This window comes from Rattus rattus, chromosome 3 (assembly GCF_011064425.1).
Source record: "Rattus rattus isolate New Zealand chromosome 3, Rrattus_CSIRO_v1, whole genome shotgun sequence".
NCBI lineage: Eukaryota > Metazoa > Chordata > Mammalia > Rodentia > Muridae > Rattus > Rattus rattus.
In genome coordinates, this window is record NC_046156.1 from 65,455,934 (window position 1) to 65,473,766 (window position 17,833).

The 17,833-nt window shown below is 51.8% G+C and overlaps 1 protein-coding gene across 1 annotated transcript in view; it reads right to left on the reverse strand.

The window, feature by feature from the left end:
• Positions 1-17,833, reverse strand: part of Iqgap3 (IQ motif containing GTPase activating protein 3) — a 42,735-nt gene that overhangs the window by 14,221 nt on the left and 10,681 nt on the right. The window contains 15 exon segments of the mRNA XM_032898108.1: positions 317-525; positions 3,080-3,149; positions 3,239-3,310; positions 3,454-3,537; positions 5,678-5,848; positions 5,929-6,068; positions 6,154-6,321; positions 7,303-7,393; positions 8,984-9,147; positions 9,388-9,509; positions 10,828-10,985; positions 12,641-12,804; positions 15,442-15,529; positions 16,465-16,628; positions 17,298-17,376. Coding sequence (XP_032753999.1) covers positions 317-525; positions 3,080-3,149; positions 3,239-3,310; positions 3,454-3,537; positions 5,678-5,848; positions 5,929-6,068; positions 6,154-6,321; positions 7,303-7,393; positions 8,984-9,147; positions 9,388-9,509; positions 10,828-10,985; positions 12,641-12,804; positions 15,442-15,529; positions 16,465-16,628; positions 17,298-17,376 — 1,944 coding nt within the window.

The window sequence follows — 17,833 nt, forward strand, 5'->3', positions numbered from 1 at the left end:
TGTCTCTGCATTCTGCCAACCCCTTATTCCAGAATGAGCTAAGGGGGAAACAGACTTCGCGGTTAACTGATCGCCCACGGCCCCTGCACTGGGACTCAGCAGAGCGAGACATTCGCATTCTACCTGCAGGGTTCGTTCTCCTGCACTACACACATCCAATGGCTGACCAAGGGCAGAAGGCCGTAGGCACAGGAACCTGAGCCAGGCGGTAACCTATACACATCTGAAAAGGATGGAATTACTAGTTGAAGAAAGGGGCAGGGCTCCCTCTCAGGAGCAGCAGGCCTGGGGAAGGGTGGCTCAGGGGGCATCTCACCTGCAGGGTGATCCGGTTCTTGACCAGCAGGCCAATCTTGATGTCCATGAGGTTGAGGTCCTGCTCCAGCTGCTGATTAGAGCGGATCTTCCTGACCACTTCTTCCTGCAGCTTCAGCAGCTCCGCCTCAGCCGAGAAGTCCTCCTGACTCTGGTTCAAGAGGTGAGCGAATTTCCGGACCACAGAGAGGGGAGGGTGGCGTGCGTGCACTAGCAGGAGGGGAGAATTGATTAGGCGGGTACCATCAAGCCTCTGCCAGCGGCTGCCCCCTGACGATCCCCTGTGCCCCAGGCCTGTTCTAACTGCCAGGTCTCCCCATGAGCTTTTGTCTCACGCCTCGGGGTAGCACAGCTGTTCTCTGCCCCTCACGTACCAACCCATGTTGGCCTTTCCAGTGACTTTCCCACCAAAACCAGGGCCACAAGCCTTCTCGATGCCCACAAGGGCATCCTGGTTCTATCCCACCTGTCCCCGTTCCTGCTGGGCTAGCCTGTCTCTCATGCCCTCCCCCACCCCACTGTTGGCCACCACACAGCCCTGCTAGCTGCATGTTGCACTTGTGTGGTGTGTCCGTGTGGCAAGTGGTCAACTTTATCATGAAGAGAAAAAAAAGCAAAAACAAATAAACAACAACAATAACATCTCACGTACATGTGTGCTTTTGCCTGCATGTGTGTCTGTGCACTATTCAAACAAAGGCCAGAAGAAGCATCAGAGCCCTTGGGACTAGAGTTACAGACAGTTGTGGGCTATTATGTGTGGGTGCTCGGAATTCAACCTTGGTCCTCTTGAAGAGCAGTCAGTGCTCTTAATCACTGAGCCATCTCTCCAGCCCCAAATCTAAGTGGTTTAAAAACAAACAAACAAACAAACAAAAACCCAAAATAACTGCCAACTCAATGGGTCCAACACTGCAGCATCTTTCTTACAGATGAGCTTCCAAAGGCAGAGAGGGGTAGGTGATGTGCCCCAGGTGACCCCCAGCTAGTAATGAAAGAGGCAGTCGTGTTTGGAGGCCGTGGGATTCTAGACTCTGTGGCCGGAGGGAATCTAGTAAGGGAATCTAGGCAAATAAGCCACTGTTAGATACTGCACGTCTGTTGCTTTGAGGGGCAAGCAGGAGGGATTTTGGGGAAACAAAAGGGAGCCTCACTCCTACAAGGGAGCAAAGAAACGTGGCCAGAGGCTGTGCGGTTCCACCTACTGTCCTCGGGGGAGGTGACAAAGGACAGCGGCAGAAATCAGAAGCTGGGGATGCATGGAGCATGGCACACCACACTGTCTTTGCTTTCTGTAAATCTGATACGAGTTAGAATCATCTGAGAAGGAACCTTAGCTGAGAAAATGCCTCCACCAGACTGGCCTGTAGGAAAGCTGTTGGGCATTTCTTGATTAGTGACTGATGTAGAGGGGCCAGGTCTACTATGGCCGGGGCCATCCTTGGGCAGGTAGTCAGTCTTGGGGTACATAAGAGAGCAGGCTGAGCAAGCCAAGAGGAGTAAGCTAGTAAGCAGCACCCCTCCATGGGCTCTGCTTCAGTCCCCTCCCACATATTCCTGCCTCAGTTCTCTCAATGACAGACTGTGGCCTGGAGGTGTGAGGATGAAATTAACCCTCCCTCCACTCCACGTTGCTTTCGGTCCTGGTGTTTATCACAGCCGTATGAACCTAATGGGACAAGGGGTGAGGAGGTACAGGAGGACAGGGGGAAGGGGCGGAAGGGGTGCTGTGACTAGCGGACTGGACCTCAGGCAACAGGAGCCCCAGCATGCTAACAGAAGAACGGCAAGCGGCAGGACTGCTCAGCTGCAGTGGAGATGCTAAGGCCCCATGGAGAAGTCAGGATGATCTGGTCCAGTCAGCCTGAGAACCAGGACCCCAACCTCATGGACACCAGGGATCAGCCAACGGGAGTGGGCTTAGGCTCAGGATTAGTGGAATAAAATGGTTGCAGAGATGACAAGTGACCACCTCTGATGGGAGGAATCCTCAGCGCAGACGTCACCACGCCCATATACAGTACGTGGCCGATTCTGGGTGGATGCTGGGGCAAGGAAGTTGGAGGAATCACTGGAGGAATAACTTTCCCCCAGAAATACTGGAGGGAAGGAAGAAAGATAAAGGACACGTAGAGCCGTGTAACAGCAAAGGAGACGGCAGGGAGGGGAGAGAGGAAGCAGCCCATGCTGACTGCCGGAGGGAGGAGGACTAAGCGTGAGCCGCCTGAGGCCCCCACCTGGAGCACAGAAAGGAAAGAGCCCTCCTGCTCCAGGAATCCAGAGCAAGAGGTGAACACAGAGATAGACCAGAGTGCTAGTTCACGCCCAAGGCTGGAATCCTGGACTAGCAGGACAGGGACTAAGCTGGGAAACTGACTCTACCAGAAAGTTCTTGCTACACATGCATAAGGACCTGAATACTACGAAAGGCCAGGCATGGAGGCACGTGCCTGTAATCTCAGGCTAGGAGGCAAGAACAGGAGGATCCTGGGGGCCTCACAGCCAGCACATGAGCCAAGGAAAATGGCAAAGTTGGAAGCTCATGGAGGGGAGAAGAGCCTACCACAGGGGAATAGACATGCTAGGCCTGCTCAGAAAGGACCTGGACACAGGAGCCCTGTCTATGACAAAACTATGTGCTACCGGGAGGTGCCGACTCTGTGCTCCTCAGATAACCTGATGATGACCTCACTCTTTCCTGCTGTGCATCCCCAAGGGCGACACAGAGCTGTGTCTGGCTCTGGTTTTCTATCTCCCAGCATACCTAACATCCTGTAGTCATCACGGGCCTTCCTGGCTCGGAAAAATGCTTGAATCTTCACAACGGAGTCAACCTATCGTGAACACAAGGGAACAGGGTGGGTGTCCAATTGATTTGCTCTGATCTAGGAGTACGGACGGGCGTGATGGGGGCAGCGCTCACGTTCTTCTGGAAGTATCGCAGACGCCTGAGGTACTGCCTCCGTGCTGCCCACATGCGGGCCCAGGCCTGGATCTGAGAGGAGAGACACGACCTTCAGGACCTCAGGCTGAGACCCACCCTCAGGCCCTAGCCAGTGCGGCCAACTCCAGGGCCAGAATGAAAAGTGTTCTGAGGACCCCTCAAGAGAAAGGAACTACCCAAACCACCATAGTTACCGTGATAATAGCATTCAGGTTTGCTTTAAAATACTGCAGCCGCTCCTGGTAAGTCTTCCGTTGTCTATAACCCCGCCAGTGGGCCTGCCAAGCAGAAGAGGAAACCCTAGCAGATGTCCTGGAGCTTGAGGCCAGTGGCAACAGCTTCATTCCAGGCCCTTTCGGATGCTGTGGTGGCGTGAATGAGAATGGCCTGTATAGGCTCATATATCTGAATGTTTGGTTCCCAGTGATGGAGTGTTTAGGAAGGATCAGGAGGTGTAGCCTTGTTCGAGGAGGTATGTCACTGGGGGTGAGCTTTGAGGTTTCAAAAACCCACACCAGGTCTAGTCTCTCTCTGTCTCCAAACTGTGGAACGGATGTAAGAGTCTCAGCTACTACTCCAGTGCCTGCCTGCCTGCCTGTCAGCCGCCATGCTTCCTGCCTGATGACCATGAATTAACCCTCCGGAACTTACAGTCTCAGCAAGGCCCCAGGTAAACGCTTCCCTAAGTTACTTTGTCATGGTGTTTCTTCATAGCAATAGAACAGAAACTAAGACAAAAGAATGGGGAAGAGAAATTGGCCTTGTTCCCAGAGGTCTGCCGGCTTTATGAGAAAGACTAAGACGCTCATGTGAGACGTGGACTCAAAACTATTAATAAAGCACAAATGCTCACCAGCTTCACCAGAGAGTGTGCCATGCCCCTCCCAGCCCCTGCTCACCAGAGGATGCACCATGTCCCCATACACTCTGCCAGCCCTGACAAGGCTCCTAAAAATATGTTTCACAGGCTGTTGAGGTGATTGTAGCCAAGTCTGACAACCTGAGCTCAATCTCCAGGATCTACATGGTGAGAGGAGAGAACTCCTATTGAGTTATCCTCTGACCTCAGTGTATGCCATGCCCTGTCCCCCCAGTACAATATAGACAAGTGCTGAGAACAGTGGGGATCCAGCGATGGACGGAGTAAAGTCTCAGGGCATCTAGGCTGCCTACTTCTGAGTCTCACTTTCTCAAAGCTGAGGCAAGTGGCCAGGGTAGCGGGGTACCTCTGTCTATGTGCATGCGGACCCTAGTCTGGAATCAGAGGAGACTGTGGCCTGGGCCACACTGCGTGACTGAGCCAGTGCTGACACCAGCGTTAAGGGAGCCTCTGCCACACTCGAGGCACATGGAACTTCCTCCTAATTCCTCAGCTAGTACATTAAGCAAGTGTCCTTACAGAGGAAGTGAGTGCTGCAAGGGCTTGAGTAGGATGCACAGTCCTTAACCAGAGGGAAGCAGGACCAGGAGGCCAACTCCAGAGTCTGAGCCTTTACATACTACTGCAGGCTTAGGTCATGCCAACCCATAGCTTTGTGCTTCTCCCTTGGGGCCCCCAGGGCTACCAATCTTTGTGTCTCTCCTGTCCCATCGAATGCCAACTGTACTCTAGCTCTTGAAGGGGACAGATGTGGCTACTCACTTGTGGGTTCTACACTCATTTCCCAACCTTGCCCTGTGTACTGGGGCCTGCTTTGTAGGTACTGGGTACCAGGGAGGCTTACTAAACAAAGCTATCTTTACACTGTCAGCATCCCTGTGAGGCTCTCCACATCATGCCTGGCCAGGGAAGGTTTTCCTTATTTCTACCTCACAGAGTGCTCTGGCTGCCCTCCTAGCTACTCTCTTGCTCCAGTCACTGGTTGGTCAGCTCCAAAGGTCCCATGGGTGATGCCCAGGCCAGAAGAACTGAATGGGATGCCCATAGGGGAGGACCACAGATTAGTTACTAACATCTCTCAGGGAAGGGTAGACTCCCTTTTCTGCCTAGCCCATGCCACTCCTCACAAATCCTGCTCCAGGGAAAGCATCTTCCTGATGTTTGAATCTTAGTTCACGCTTCCTTGGATGGTGACAATGGCACCAGTAACTGGAAGTTAGGTCCTGTTTTTACTGTACAGAAATTCTAGAGCATTCCTACTAAACCTTCCTTAGTACCCCGTAAAGCAGTAATGCCATTCCCATCTTTTGGGGTGAGGAAACTGAGGCACAAACAGAAAGACAAGTTTACAAGGACATAGGGCTAACAGGCCAAGGAATCGGGCTTCAAACCACAGCAGTTTGGCTACAGAGTCCACAGCTTACGTCACTACTGCCCAGAGGTCCAAGAACCATCCAAACCCCAACCAGGGCAAGGGAGGAAGGTGGATGCCCAGTAATCCTGATCTTTCCAGGCCTGGGGGGAAGCCAAGGTGGTACCTGGATCTTGATGACGGCTGGCAACAAGGTCCTGAGGAAGTGGGAAGACTCAGCAAACTTCTGGCGAACGAGGAAGCCACGAAGGCGAGCCTGGAGCTTGATGACAAAGCCAACGTTGGCCTTCCAGAGCAGCTGGCGGTCGTGGGCCGCGGTGACCTTGGTGATGACTGACTGTGGAGACAGCAGTCCTCCTGTGGCAAGGAGCCTCTTCCCATGTACAACGCCCCCACCCTGGCAGGAACCCTGCCAACCTGAATCTCCTCCCAGGTGAGATGGGAGGCATTGAGGTGGCGGCTGGGAGGACGCTCCCAGGTCCCCTGGAAGGTCTGCAGATGGAAGTAGTAGGCGGTGCCATCCTTCATGTCATGGGGAACCCAGAAGGCTGTGTCCCCTAAGTAGAAACTCAAGTGAGCCAAGCAGGCTCGGAGGAGGCCAGAGGCAGGCGGCATGCAGGGAGGTTACGCCAGAGCTATTACCAGGACGGTGCTTCTTTGCCGCTGCGCCTTCCAGGGCCTGTTGGTAGCTTTTAGCGCAGTCAGGAACTATCCCTCGGAGGGCCACATTGGGGTTCCTCAACACACGCTCTGTCTGGGCTGCCTTGCCCTCCTTGATGGCCTGGTTGATAGCAGCCACACCAAGGGCTACTGATGGGCATCAGGAGAGAGAAGTCAATCCTCCTGGAGTCCCTCCTCTGAGCCCTGTCCTGTCCAGTGAGGCTGGACTCAGGAGACACACAAAACACCATGGCTGATGGAGGGGAGGGGGAGTGTGCAGAGTGACCGGGCTGCACATGAGGTAGCAGCAGGGAGCTGCGCCGAGGAAAGGTGGCAGCCAGGGAAGGGCGCCTGTCCTGCTGTGTGCTGGGAAATCTACCTTATGGTCAAAGCACCCTCCTGCTCCAGTTCTGTCCCACCTCCCTGTGCTTGTTGGTTTCTGCCAACTTGACACAAATCTAGGTATATCTGGGAAGAGGGACTCTTGAGACCATGTGCCCACCGACTGGCCAATGGGCAAGCCTGCGGGGCATTTTCTTGATTAACGATTGATGTGGAAACCCACTGTGGATGGTATTACCCGTGGGAAGGTGGTCCTGGGGTGTATAAGAAAACAAACCAAGGGGCAGGAGAGATGGCTCAGTGGTTAAGAGCACTGACTGCTCTTCCAGAGGTTCTGAGTTCAAAAGTTCAAATCCCAGCAACCACATGGTGGTTCATGACCATCTGTGGGATCCAATGCCCTCTTCTGGTGTGCCTGAAGACAGCTACAGTGTACTTATATATAAAATAAATAAATAAATGAATAAATAAGTCTTTAAAACAAACAAACAAACAAACTGAGCAAGCCCCGAGGAACAAGCCAGTGAGCAGCACTCCTCCATGGCCTCTGCCTCCAGGTTTCTGTCTTGAGTTCCTGCCCTGACTTCCTTCAATGGTGGACAGTGATGTAAGCTGAATAAACCCTGTCTTCTCCATGTCACCTTTAGCCATGGTGTTTACCCAGCAGTAGAAAGCTAACTAAGACGCTTCGCATGGCTAAGGCAAGATGGGGTGGGGGCCCCTCCCTGCAATGCTGCTGAGCTTCACTCTCCCCTCCCAGCGCCCGGCTGCTACTGCCGGGCTGCTTACTTCTCTGAGCCATGTTTGTGTCCTCGTTGGCTCTGGCCACTCCCTGGCGGATCTCCTCCAGCCATAGCACAGCTCCAGGATCTCCCGTTTTCTGGCAAATTGCAAGAGAGGAAAAAAAGACAAGACCCCCCCAACTGGTATCTCTGGGCTCCTGCAAGCCCAGTGGCGGAACCAAAGTACAAGCAGACACTGGAGCAACAGGGAAGGCTTTCTCTGCTCCCTTCCTCCTGCTCCGTGGATCAGGACCCTGTGGCTCCCTTGGATGGCTGCCAGGCACCTAAGTCTCTTTTCTTACTCTGCTGTCCTAGACCTGAGCGTCGACTCAACTTGGCCTCAGGGCTCTCTACGGCATTCATACCCTCAGTATCCAGTGCCTTCTAACCGATTTATTGCTAGCCTTTGTGCCTTAGCCATGGCTGGGACACCTACCCCACAGCCCTCCCCATATCCTGCTACATCATTCACAGCCCTCAGCCAGATCTTGGCCCTGACTGTTCTTCTCCTGGCTACACATTTCCTATCACCAAAAAGTGATAGGAAAATTGTGTGTACACAGGTCAAGTAAGCCTGTGCTTCCTATGGTCAGTCTGAAACCCAACCCAACTCCCGGCTCTCCTCATCGGAAACCAACAATGTAAACTAACATTTTATTGAACACCAACTATGTGTCAAGTGACTGTTTTATCTTTCTTTTCTTCTTTCTTTTTATTTTATGTATATGAGTACACTGTCGCTGTCTTCAGACACACCAGAAAAGGGCATCAGATCACATTACAGATGGTTGTGAGCCATCATGTGGTTGCTGGGAATTGAACTTAGGACCTCTGGAAGAGTAGTCAGTGTTCTTAACCACTGAGCCACTTTTCTAGCCCTGTCTTATCCTTCTAGTGGAGTCTGTGGCCCAAGCCAACCTCACTCTGCAGGTGTGAGCTACCGGGTACTGTTCCTAAGATGTTTCTTATGAACTAAAAAGAAAAAAAAAAGACTGTGTTTAATTAGGTATGTATGTATGTATCTGTGTGGAGGTGTGTACATGTGAGTGTAAGTGCCCTGAAGAGCATATTAGATCTCCTGTATCTGGAAATAGAGGTGGTTGGGGCAGTCTGATGTGGGCACTGGCAACTGAACTCACGTTCGAGCACTCTTCACCACTGAGTCATCTCTCTAGCCTCACAAATCAATACTTGTGAGGCACGTTAAGCAACTCTTAAGACGGAATGAAAACTCAGTAAGTGCAGGGTGAGACTGCAGGCTGTAGCTCAACCACATGGCTCTGCCTCACTCCGCTGCCACACAACTCAGGGGTGTGTCAGTTCAAATCCCTGATCCATCCTTAGCTCACTGGATTTGCATCACGAGGTGCTGGGGCAGAGCATGTAGTGTTTTACAGATAACTACACACCCCAGGGGTACTGAGGGGCTACTCAAGAACAGGTGATTACTGGGGACCAGAATGGCGAATCCAGTCACCCAATTCTCACTCAGGTCTGACCCCCACCCAACCCCCATCCTGGAATGAAGTCCACTTTCCCGTAACAGGCCAAATCCTGCTCGTGCCTCACCGGGAAGGGTCTGTACCCACTAGCCTGGAACAGTCTCAGAGCTCATGTTGGCACAGATCTGCTCAAGGCTGATCCTCTTGCTTTAGTGCCTAACTCAGCCATCTCTCCCCTAACCTTACCTGTGCTTTCTGCCTCTTGGCAGCCACAAGAAGGAGATGGTACCGGGGTGCAACATGAAGGCTGACATGTTCCAGGCCAGCTGCAGGAAGCAGCAGGGCAGACAGAGTCTTTTCAGGACAGCCCTGGTCCAGAGCCTCATTGATGAGGCTGATGGCGAGGACCTCTGAGGAAGACAGCCAGATGAACTCCAAACAGAAAACTATGGGAAGAACTGGGCTGTCTGGTGTGTGTGTGTGTGTGTGTGTGTGTGTGTGCTTGCCTGAGGTGGGGGTTGTCTGAGGGGGCTGTCTGAGGGGGATTGTCTAAGGAGGGAGTTGTCTAGGGGAGCTGCCTGAGGGAGGCTGTCTGAGAGGGACTTTCTGAGGGGGATTGTCTGAGAGGGAGTGTCTGAGGGGGTACTCACGATCAGTTTCTTCCTGGACCTGTGCATTGACTTGACTCACAGCTGCCTGCAGGTCATTCCAGCTCAGGAAGCCTCTATGCGTTCCTCGAAGCTGCTGCACCTTCACCAGGGCATCAAAGTAACTAGCAGCAAAGAAGAGGAGTGATGTGAGTCACGTGAGTGGGGTGAGCACACAGCCACTAAGTGGAGAAAGCTCTGAGTTGGTTCCACCCTGGACCACTGTAATTTCCAGGGTCTCTTCTCCCTTCACAGACAGTTCCAAGCCCCCTGTGTGGAACATGGAGCCCTTTGAGTTACAGACCCCTTTTCCATTCATGCTCTTACCCCAGATCTCACCCACTCTCCAGGCTTTTAATGACTTAGGCTAATGAACCCCAAAAGCATACTACCATCCCTCACAGCCCCCCAGGGACCCTCAAGGATCTGCACCTGAATGTCAGTGGAGATCTGAAACACCCCAGCTCACATCTGAGCTCCCAATCGCCCTGGTCTGTCTCTGTGCTTCAGCCTGTCCCTTCTGGATGAACATCTGTTGGGTCATTTCCCACTCTGTTCCCTCCGCCACCAAGCCCTGTCAGATCTGCTTTCAGCGTACATTCACACGCTGCCACCTTCTTCCCACTCCTGCTGCTCCCACTGTGGATCTAGCAGCGTGACTAAAGGCGTCCCTGCCGCTCTGCGGGCCTGGGCCCTGTGGTGGAGTCTCAGCACAGCAGCCAGGATGATCTTGGCAAAGCAGGTCAGGAGGGCTCCTTCCTTGCCAAACAGTCCACAGCTTCCTTCCTTGTCTGAGGACACATGCTGGTTCCTGCTCGCCCACTCCTTCCCTGCCTCACTCTGGCTTCTCACCACTCTGGCTTCTTGGTAGTCTTTGTTTTTATTTTTATTTTTACAATGCTGGGAGGTTAAACACAGAGCCTCAGGCATGTAATGCAAGTGTTCTCCCACTGAGCTACTCCCAAGCCCTTCCTGATGTTCTGTGAGTGCCCCTAGGGCACTCTCCTGTCCTGAAGAGCATCATGGGATTAACTCAGGCTCATTGTGACCCTCTTCCTCAAAAGCCATCTATAACTTATGTGGCTAGGAAAACTGCCCATACCCACTCTATCCTGTCCTGTTTGGCCCATCCAATACTGCTGTGTCCATCCAATTATGATCCCTGCATTTATATACCCTTGGTTTTGGTCACTGTTTTCAATACCTAGAGTGCCACCCGACAGTGTGTAGGCACTCAAACATTTGCTCTGAAAAAAAATGGAAACCAAGGGGATGATCTTGTGCTCCCCCACAGGGGAAGAAACACAGGAGGGGCAACGTTGAGCAGAACTAGGCATCTGGGACGAAGAGTGGGCACTGGACACAGTCTACTGTCTGCCCGGTGTCAGCCACATTCATGCTATCCCTTCACTTCTAACATGTAGTTTAGACTTTCTCACTCACCGTTGGGCATTCTCTTCTTCAACCTGGGCCAGGCCAGTTGCGGGGTTCACCAGATTGTCCCAAAAGGTACAGGCATCTCCAGCTTCCAGAGCGCGGTTAATCAGAACCACGGCTGAGAGCATCTCCACAGCCACAAAGAGCTCCTCCTGGTCCAGCTCCTAGAGAGGAAGAGATGTGAGGGGAGTTGGGGGACTGGTGGAGTCAGCCAGCCCCTGGTTCTCCAACATCCCATCTCCATTCCCAAGGGCCAGGAGCTCCATTCACTCCGCACCACCATTCATGCTCACAGCCTGGCCAGCACCTGGGCCACACCTGGGCTGCACCTGGGCCACACCTGGGCTGCACCTGGGCCACACCTGGGCTGCACCTGGGCCACATTCTCCGCCCACAGTACACTTGCTCAAGGATGCATTCATTCACCAACATTTATACTTTATACCTGTGGATGTTTACTGTGAACACCATCATGAAGACTTCACACACAGTATCGTCTTAATTTTCATAACAAGCTAAATGAGGCAGGTACCATTCATGTCCCCTTCCCCCAGCCAAACCTATCGCTAGGAACATAGATTAAATGGGGCTATGGAGCCCACATTCAACACATGACTTCTGCCAGCACCCTTCTGGTCCCCATGTCCCATCAAGAACTGCATTAAGCTACTTGTAGGGATGGGGGCTTGTGGTACTCGGGAGGCAGAGGAAGGAAAATCAGGAGTTCAAGGCCATCCTCAGCTATAACAAGTTAACAAGTTCAAGGCCAGCATGAACTATGTGAGATCATGTCTGAAAGGGTCAAAAAGGAGACAGAGGGGTTGGGGGAGGGGAGGGAGTCAGATAGTCAGACAGAGACAGAACTGCCCAAGGCCCTGGGCAGAGAAGACCAAATGGCTATCTCATGCTACGCTATACGCCATGAGGCCCTGGCCCCATTTCCCATTTCTCTTCTCTTCCTGCTTCTCTTCAAACACCTGCTTAGGCTGCTCTCTCTCTCTCTCTCTCTCTCTCTCTCTCTCTCTCTCTCTCTCTCTCTCTCTGTCTGGGGCACTCTACCTATATTTGACAAGGAGAGCTGCAAATGGCAATAAAGACTGCTAAGACTTCTCGGCTAGGTGCTTCTCTAGGCACATAGAGAACTCACGGAGTCCTTGAACAATCCTGGGAGGTCGCTACCATTATGAAGAAACCAAGAAGCGGAGAAAGTAAGCAAAATGCCAGTGGCACATGTCATACTTGAACTCTCAAGTCCACAACCCTCAGGACTCTGCAATCAACCCTGTGTTCCTTTCGCACGGCTGCTGTCACCATGCCCTTTCTGAAGACGAGTGCTATGTGCAGGTCTTGTCTATGTTATGTTCTATGGAGGGATTCACTGTGGAGTCTCTTCCAGGAAGCCTTCCCAGATTTCCTCCAACACTGCTTGCTCTAATTTACTGGCCCTTGTGAAAACATCTTCAACCTACATTATTCTCTCTCCACCTCTGTCTGACCCCCTGGGTGTACTCTAACTCCTGCAGCTGAGAGGGATGACCCTAAGGAAAGTTCATGCCTTGCTATCAGAAGAGCCGTGTGGACGGGAGCTGAGGTGGGGCAGCCTGGTGGTTAAAGCACATCCTGCCAGTCAGCTGAGCAGGCAAGTACTCAACGCCTGTGTCCCCCATTCTTACCTCTAAAGCAGGAAAGCCGGCGCTTACCTGGTGAGGCCGTTGTTGGCATGGTTTCTAATCATTTCTAACACCCTAATTTCTGTCCATCAAAGGACCAGCTAGCCCCCTATCCCAACAGCTGCTTGGGACCCCCAGAGCTTGCTTACCCCCTGTTGCTGCTTCTGGAGGAGAGCCAGCTCCTGCTGGTACACAGCAGAGGCAAAGGGGTATACTTGGGGCAGCTGGGCTTCAGGGCACATGAGCTCCTTCACGGTGTCAGTGGCCACTCCCCTCTGGATGGCTTTGTTGATCTTCCACACAGCTTGGAGCACTGCAGAGGATAGCAGGAAGTCACACAGGCTGAGTGTCCCCTGTCATCTCGGCTGCCCTTACCAACCAGGCTCTGCTGGCACCTCTAAGGGAAATGGCTTTGTGATGCTTCTAGAAAGCCATTCTGCTAGATTCAAAATGCATTTCTAAATGTTCTGGAGGAAAGGGGGATGGGGCACTTTCAAAGAGAGGCTCTGTGTAAAGCAATGTGTTAGGCCCAGGAGCTGCGCAGCTCAGAATGCAGCAGAAAGTGACTGTCACAGCAGAGGCGAGTTCCTAAGGCAGTGAGAACAAGATTGACAAGTGGCAATGGTGCAGAACTAAGATGAAGTGAGTCAAAGGGCTCTGGGGACCAAACCCTAGTGACAGCGCAGAGAAATAAAGAGCCAGCTCCATTTGCACCACAGCAGGTGGTGGAGGCTAAAAGCGGCCATAGCACACAAGTGTGGTTAGAGCTTACACACTCAGGGGCTAGGAAAATAGCAGCAGAAATGGATACTGGATCCAAGGAGCACCCAGGAGGAATAAAGATAGGAAAAGACCCAGTGGCCAGCTCTAGAGGCCATGGTAGAAGCGAGCCCCGCCCCAGTGTTTTGGCAGTGCTGAGGAGGAGGGATTCTGACTGGGAGCAAGCAGATGACTTTACAAACACCTCGGAGACAGCATTGCAGATGTCTCACCTGCTTCTGACAGGTGAAGTATGGGGGAAAAGTTATCCAGAGGCCCAGAGGCCAGGGCTGGGAAGGAAGCGAGGAAGAGCAAGGGAGACCAGGCAGTGGTGGTGCACACCTTTAATACCAGCACTCGGAGACAGGGACAGACAGATCTCTGTGAGTTCAAGGACAGCCAGGGCTACACAGAGAAACAACCCTGTCTGGAAAAACATGACAAATAAAACAAAACAAATAAAAAATGAAAAGAAAGCCCAAAGTGAAGGATAAAGAATGAAGAAGCGGGGGGTTGGGGATTTAGCTCAGTGGTAGAGCGCTTGCCTAGCAAGCGCAAGGCCCTGGGTTCAATCCCCAGCTCCGGGGAGGGGGGGGGGGATGATGAAGAAGCAGGCTGGAGAGATGGCTCAGCGGTTAAGAGCACTGACTGAGTTCAATTCCCAGCAACCACATGGTGGCTCACAACCATCTGTAATGGGATCAGATGACCTCTTCTGGAGTGTCTGAAATAAAATAAAATAAAATAAAATAAAATAAATCTGAAAGAAAGAAAGAAAGAAAGAGAGAAAGAAAGAAAGGAAGGAAGGAGCCAGGGCTGGAAAGACGGCTCAGCAGCCCCCAACACTTGCCGCTCTTGCGGAGGGGAGGATTCCGTTCCGAGCACCCACATGGTGGCTTGTAGCCATCCCTAACTTCAGTTCCAGGGGTCTGATACCATCTTCTGGCCTCCACGGGCACTGTACACATACAGTGCACAGACATACGTGCAAACAAATCACTCACAGACATAAATATATAAAAATGAACAAATCTCCCCCTCTACCCCAGAATATCTGTGTAGCTCTGACTGTCCTGGAACTCTGTAGATCAGGCTGGCCTTGAACTCAGAGATCCACCCGCCTCTGCCTCCCAAGTGCTGGGATTAAAGGCATGGGCCACCATCCCCCAAATAGATAAACCTTAAGAGAGAAAGAGTGGATGAGCCCACTGGGTGTGGTGGCTCAGGCCTGTAGCAGGGGCACGCAGGAGGCTCGGCTAACACTGTCGCTCGCTCACTGGTGCTCCAGGCTAGCTTAAGCTGATCTTATCTCAAAAACAAAAAACAAAAAACAAAACCTAACCAAGAATGGCGAGGCGAAGCTGCACTACTGAGAGATCTGCACGGAGATCACTCTGGCAATCAGGAATGACACTTCCTCTTATAGGGCTTATAGGGCAGGCAGCAGCCAGGAGCAGCCTAAGGGAGGCTGCAAACTGTTCAAGTGACTTCAAACCTGACGTGGAGACAAAACTGAACCAGGTCAGGCCTAGCTACAGACCCCATGGCTGACCAAGTCCTGCAGTTGTCTTTGTTTACACCCTGGAGACATAAATTTGCATAAATTTTTGTTTTAATTATTTATATTTCTTTTATCACACATGTGGGATTTTTTTGCTTGTGTGTGTGTGTGTGTGTGTGTGTGTGTGTGTGTGTGTGTGTGTATGTGTACCACATGTATTTCATGCCTGTAGAGGTCAGAAAAGGCATCAGACTCAGTTTGGAATTCCTGGAACTGTAGTTGCAGATGGCCGTGAACCACCATTCAGGTGCTAAGAACCAAACCCAGGTCCTCTGCAAGAACAAGCATTCTTAACCACTGAGCCATCTCTCCGGCCCTGCATGGTTTTTTAAAGGACCCTGAATTAGAGTGTGTTCTTTCCTCACCTGAGAAATCACATTTTAGAAGCCAAAGAAATATAAACAGGCATAAACAAAATTAGAGGTTAAGTCCTGATTGGCAGCAAGATGTCATGATCTTTCCTTCAATGTGTCCCTCCAGTGGGTGCAGAGGACAGAGGGCCTGAAAGGTTCCTTGCTGGGCTTGGTGCTGGATGGGAGTTTGTGTTGTCTGACGCATATGCCAGTAAAGGGCCAAGAGACACTCGCAAGAACCAGCAAACCCCCCAGCCCCCACCTGGAGATGACTTACTAGCTTGCTCTTGATCACCCTTCTCATTGGCTGCAGCCACACCAGCCTGGATCTCCTCCTTTTCTAGAAGCCTCACCAGGCCCAGCTCCTGCAAGAGGGCAGAGGTGCAGTAGAAGAGTCCCCAGGTCATGAACATGTATTAGGAACCACTAGTCCTCAGCCCACCTCTCTTTAGGTAGAAGGTCCTGGTCCACCTATCTCTGGCACTCTAGTTGTTTTTCCCCTGCATACATCTAAAATAACAACAGACAAGATGAGAGCATCAGACATTAAGTCAAAGCATTAAGGGCTGGAGAGATGGCTTCCTTGCTAAAGTGCTTACTACAGAAGCAAGAGGACTGGAGTTTGAATCTCCAGAACCATGCAAATCTTGCCTGTGACTCTAGCCTCAGGCTGGAGTGATGGCTTGGGGTTAAGAGCACTGACTGCTCTTCCAGAGGTCCTGAGTTCAATTCCCAGCGACCACATGGTGGCTCACAACCATCTGTAATGGGATCCGATGGCCTCTTCTGGTGTGTCTGAAGACAGCTACAGTGTATCCACATCCATGAAATAAGTAAGTGCAAGATTCCTGTCTAGTGAGACTAGTCATACTTGTAAGCTCTAGGTTCAGTTTAAGAGAACCTGTCTCAGTGAATAAGGTGGAGGAGTGACTGCGGATGACTCTTGATGCCTCTTACACGTTCATACATTTGCCTTTCCCTCATGCGCACACACATATATACATACACTCAGACCACAGACACATATACACGAAAAATGTGGGAGAGGAGTCAATGCATTAAAAATAAAATTGATAAATCAAGATCCCAGTTCAGCAATGGGAAGCATATTGTTGTTACCCAGTGGACTGGCCTGGTCCTTCCGTCTCACTCTGAGGGACTCTAAGCAGACCCAGACAGCCCGCTAGGTCCACAAGGCTTTGTGGGGTGACTCGGCCATTTAAACATGGAATCAGTGATGACATGCATGCAAGAGGCCATTTCCCACCCTACAGGAAGAGGGGTGCTGGCCAGAGCGGACCTGTGATTTCTGCTCTCTGTCTGAAGTCAGCTGTTCCAGGTACCAGTCAGCAAAGGCTTGTCTCACCCCTTGTAGGGCCAGGACAGGGTCATGAAGGGCCTCAAGCAAGGCCTCAGGGCTCTGCCTCTCCAGAGCGTCATCAACAACTTCCAGAGCCCCCTGGACTGAAAGACAGAAAATCCCCAAGTGTGCAGAAGCTTACTCCTATGAACCCCCGCCATTCTTGGAAATCTCCCTTCTTCCGGCCTCCCAAAAGTTGCCTTGTCCTTGACCTCTGACACAGAGGGCCATGTGGGACAGCCTACATCTTCCTCTTGCTCTTCCTAGCACTCCTGTCCCACTGTCACAGACCCTGAGAACACTCTGATCCTATCCGACAAACGTCCCCTCAGTGTGAGCCTTCAGTTTGCCCCTCTGCCCACCGCCTTCTCTACCCCACCTGTCCTCATCCTTCCCTTTCTTTCTTCTCTTTCCTTCTCTTTTGAGAACGTCCTACAATGTGGCCCTGTAAGGTCTTGAACTCTTAATCATCCTGCCTTGGCCTCCTGACTGCTGGGATCACAGGTGCGTGGTCTTACTCCCACCTATACTTCCTTCCTCAAAGACCTGATCCAAATATCCACCCCAGCCCTGGGAGCTGAAAGCCTTGTCCATTAGCTTCTGTCTTAATAGTTCTCCATCCCCACAGGATCTCCCTGGTAAGAACCTCCTTGCTGAGGCCAGAGAGCAGGACATAGCGTCCCTGGCCTATGATCTTTCCCTACGGCAGGCTCTGGCTCACGTAAGGCCCCGGGGCTTAGTCAAGCTTCCAGGTTCTCTCAGTTATCTCTTACCATTGGCGAGGTTGATGTGGCCCTGGATCTCTGCCTGGGTGAGGCAGGACTCATAGATGTCCTGGTCCTGACCATCGTCCTGCAAAAGTGAGATGAAGAGAGAGATTTGCGAGGGTCAGCGCAATCTCTTCCTATCCTTGTCATTTCTGCAGACCGACAGCCAGACCAAGACCAGCCTGCTTAGGACTGAGGAGAACATAGGGTTTACCTCTAGACTCCAACAAGTAAGCCAGTCAGCAGTCTGGTCTCCAGCTCACGCTTCCTTCCAGACCACTTCAGCTGCCTGAGGCTCACCCCTCCAGCCTCTTCCCCAGCCGTCTCACTCACAGAAATCACCCTCCAGCTCCTCTGCTCCTTCTTTTTTTTTTTTTTTTTTTTTTAATTTATTTTATGTATGTGAGTACACTGTAGCTGTGTTCAGATATACCAGAAGAGGGCATCAGATCTCATTACAGATGGTTGTGAGCCACCATGTGGTTGGAATTGAACTCAGGACTCTGGAAGAGCAGTCAATGCTCTTAACCGCTGAGCCGTCT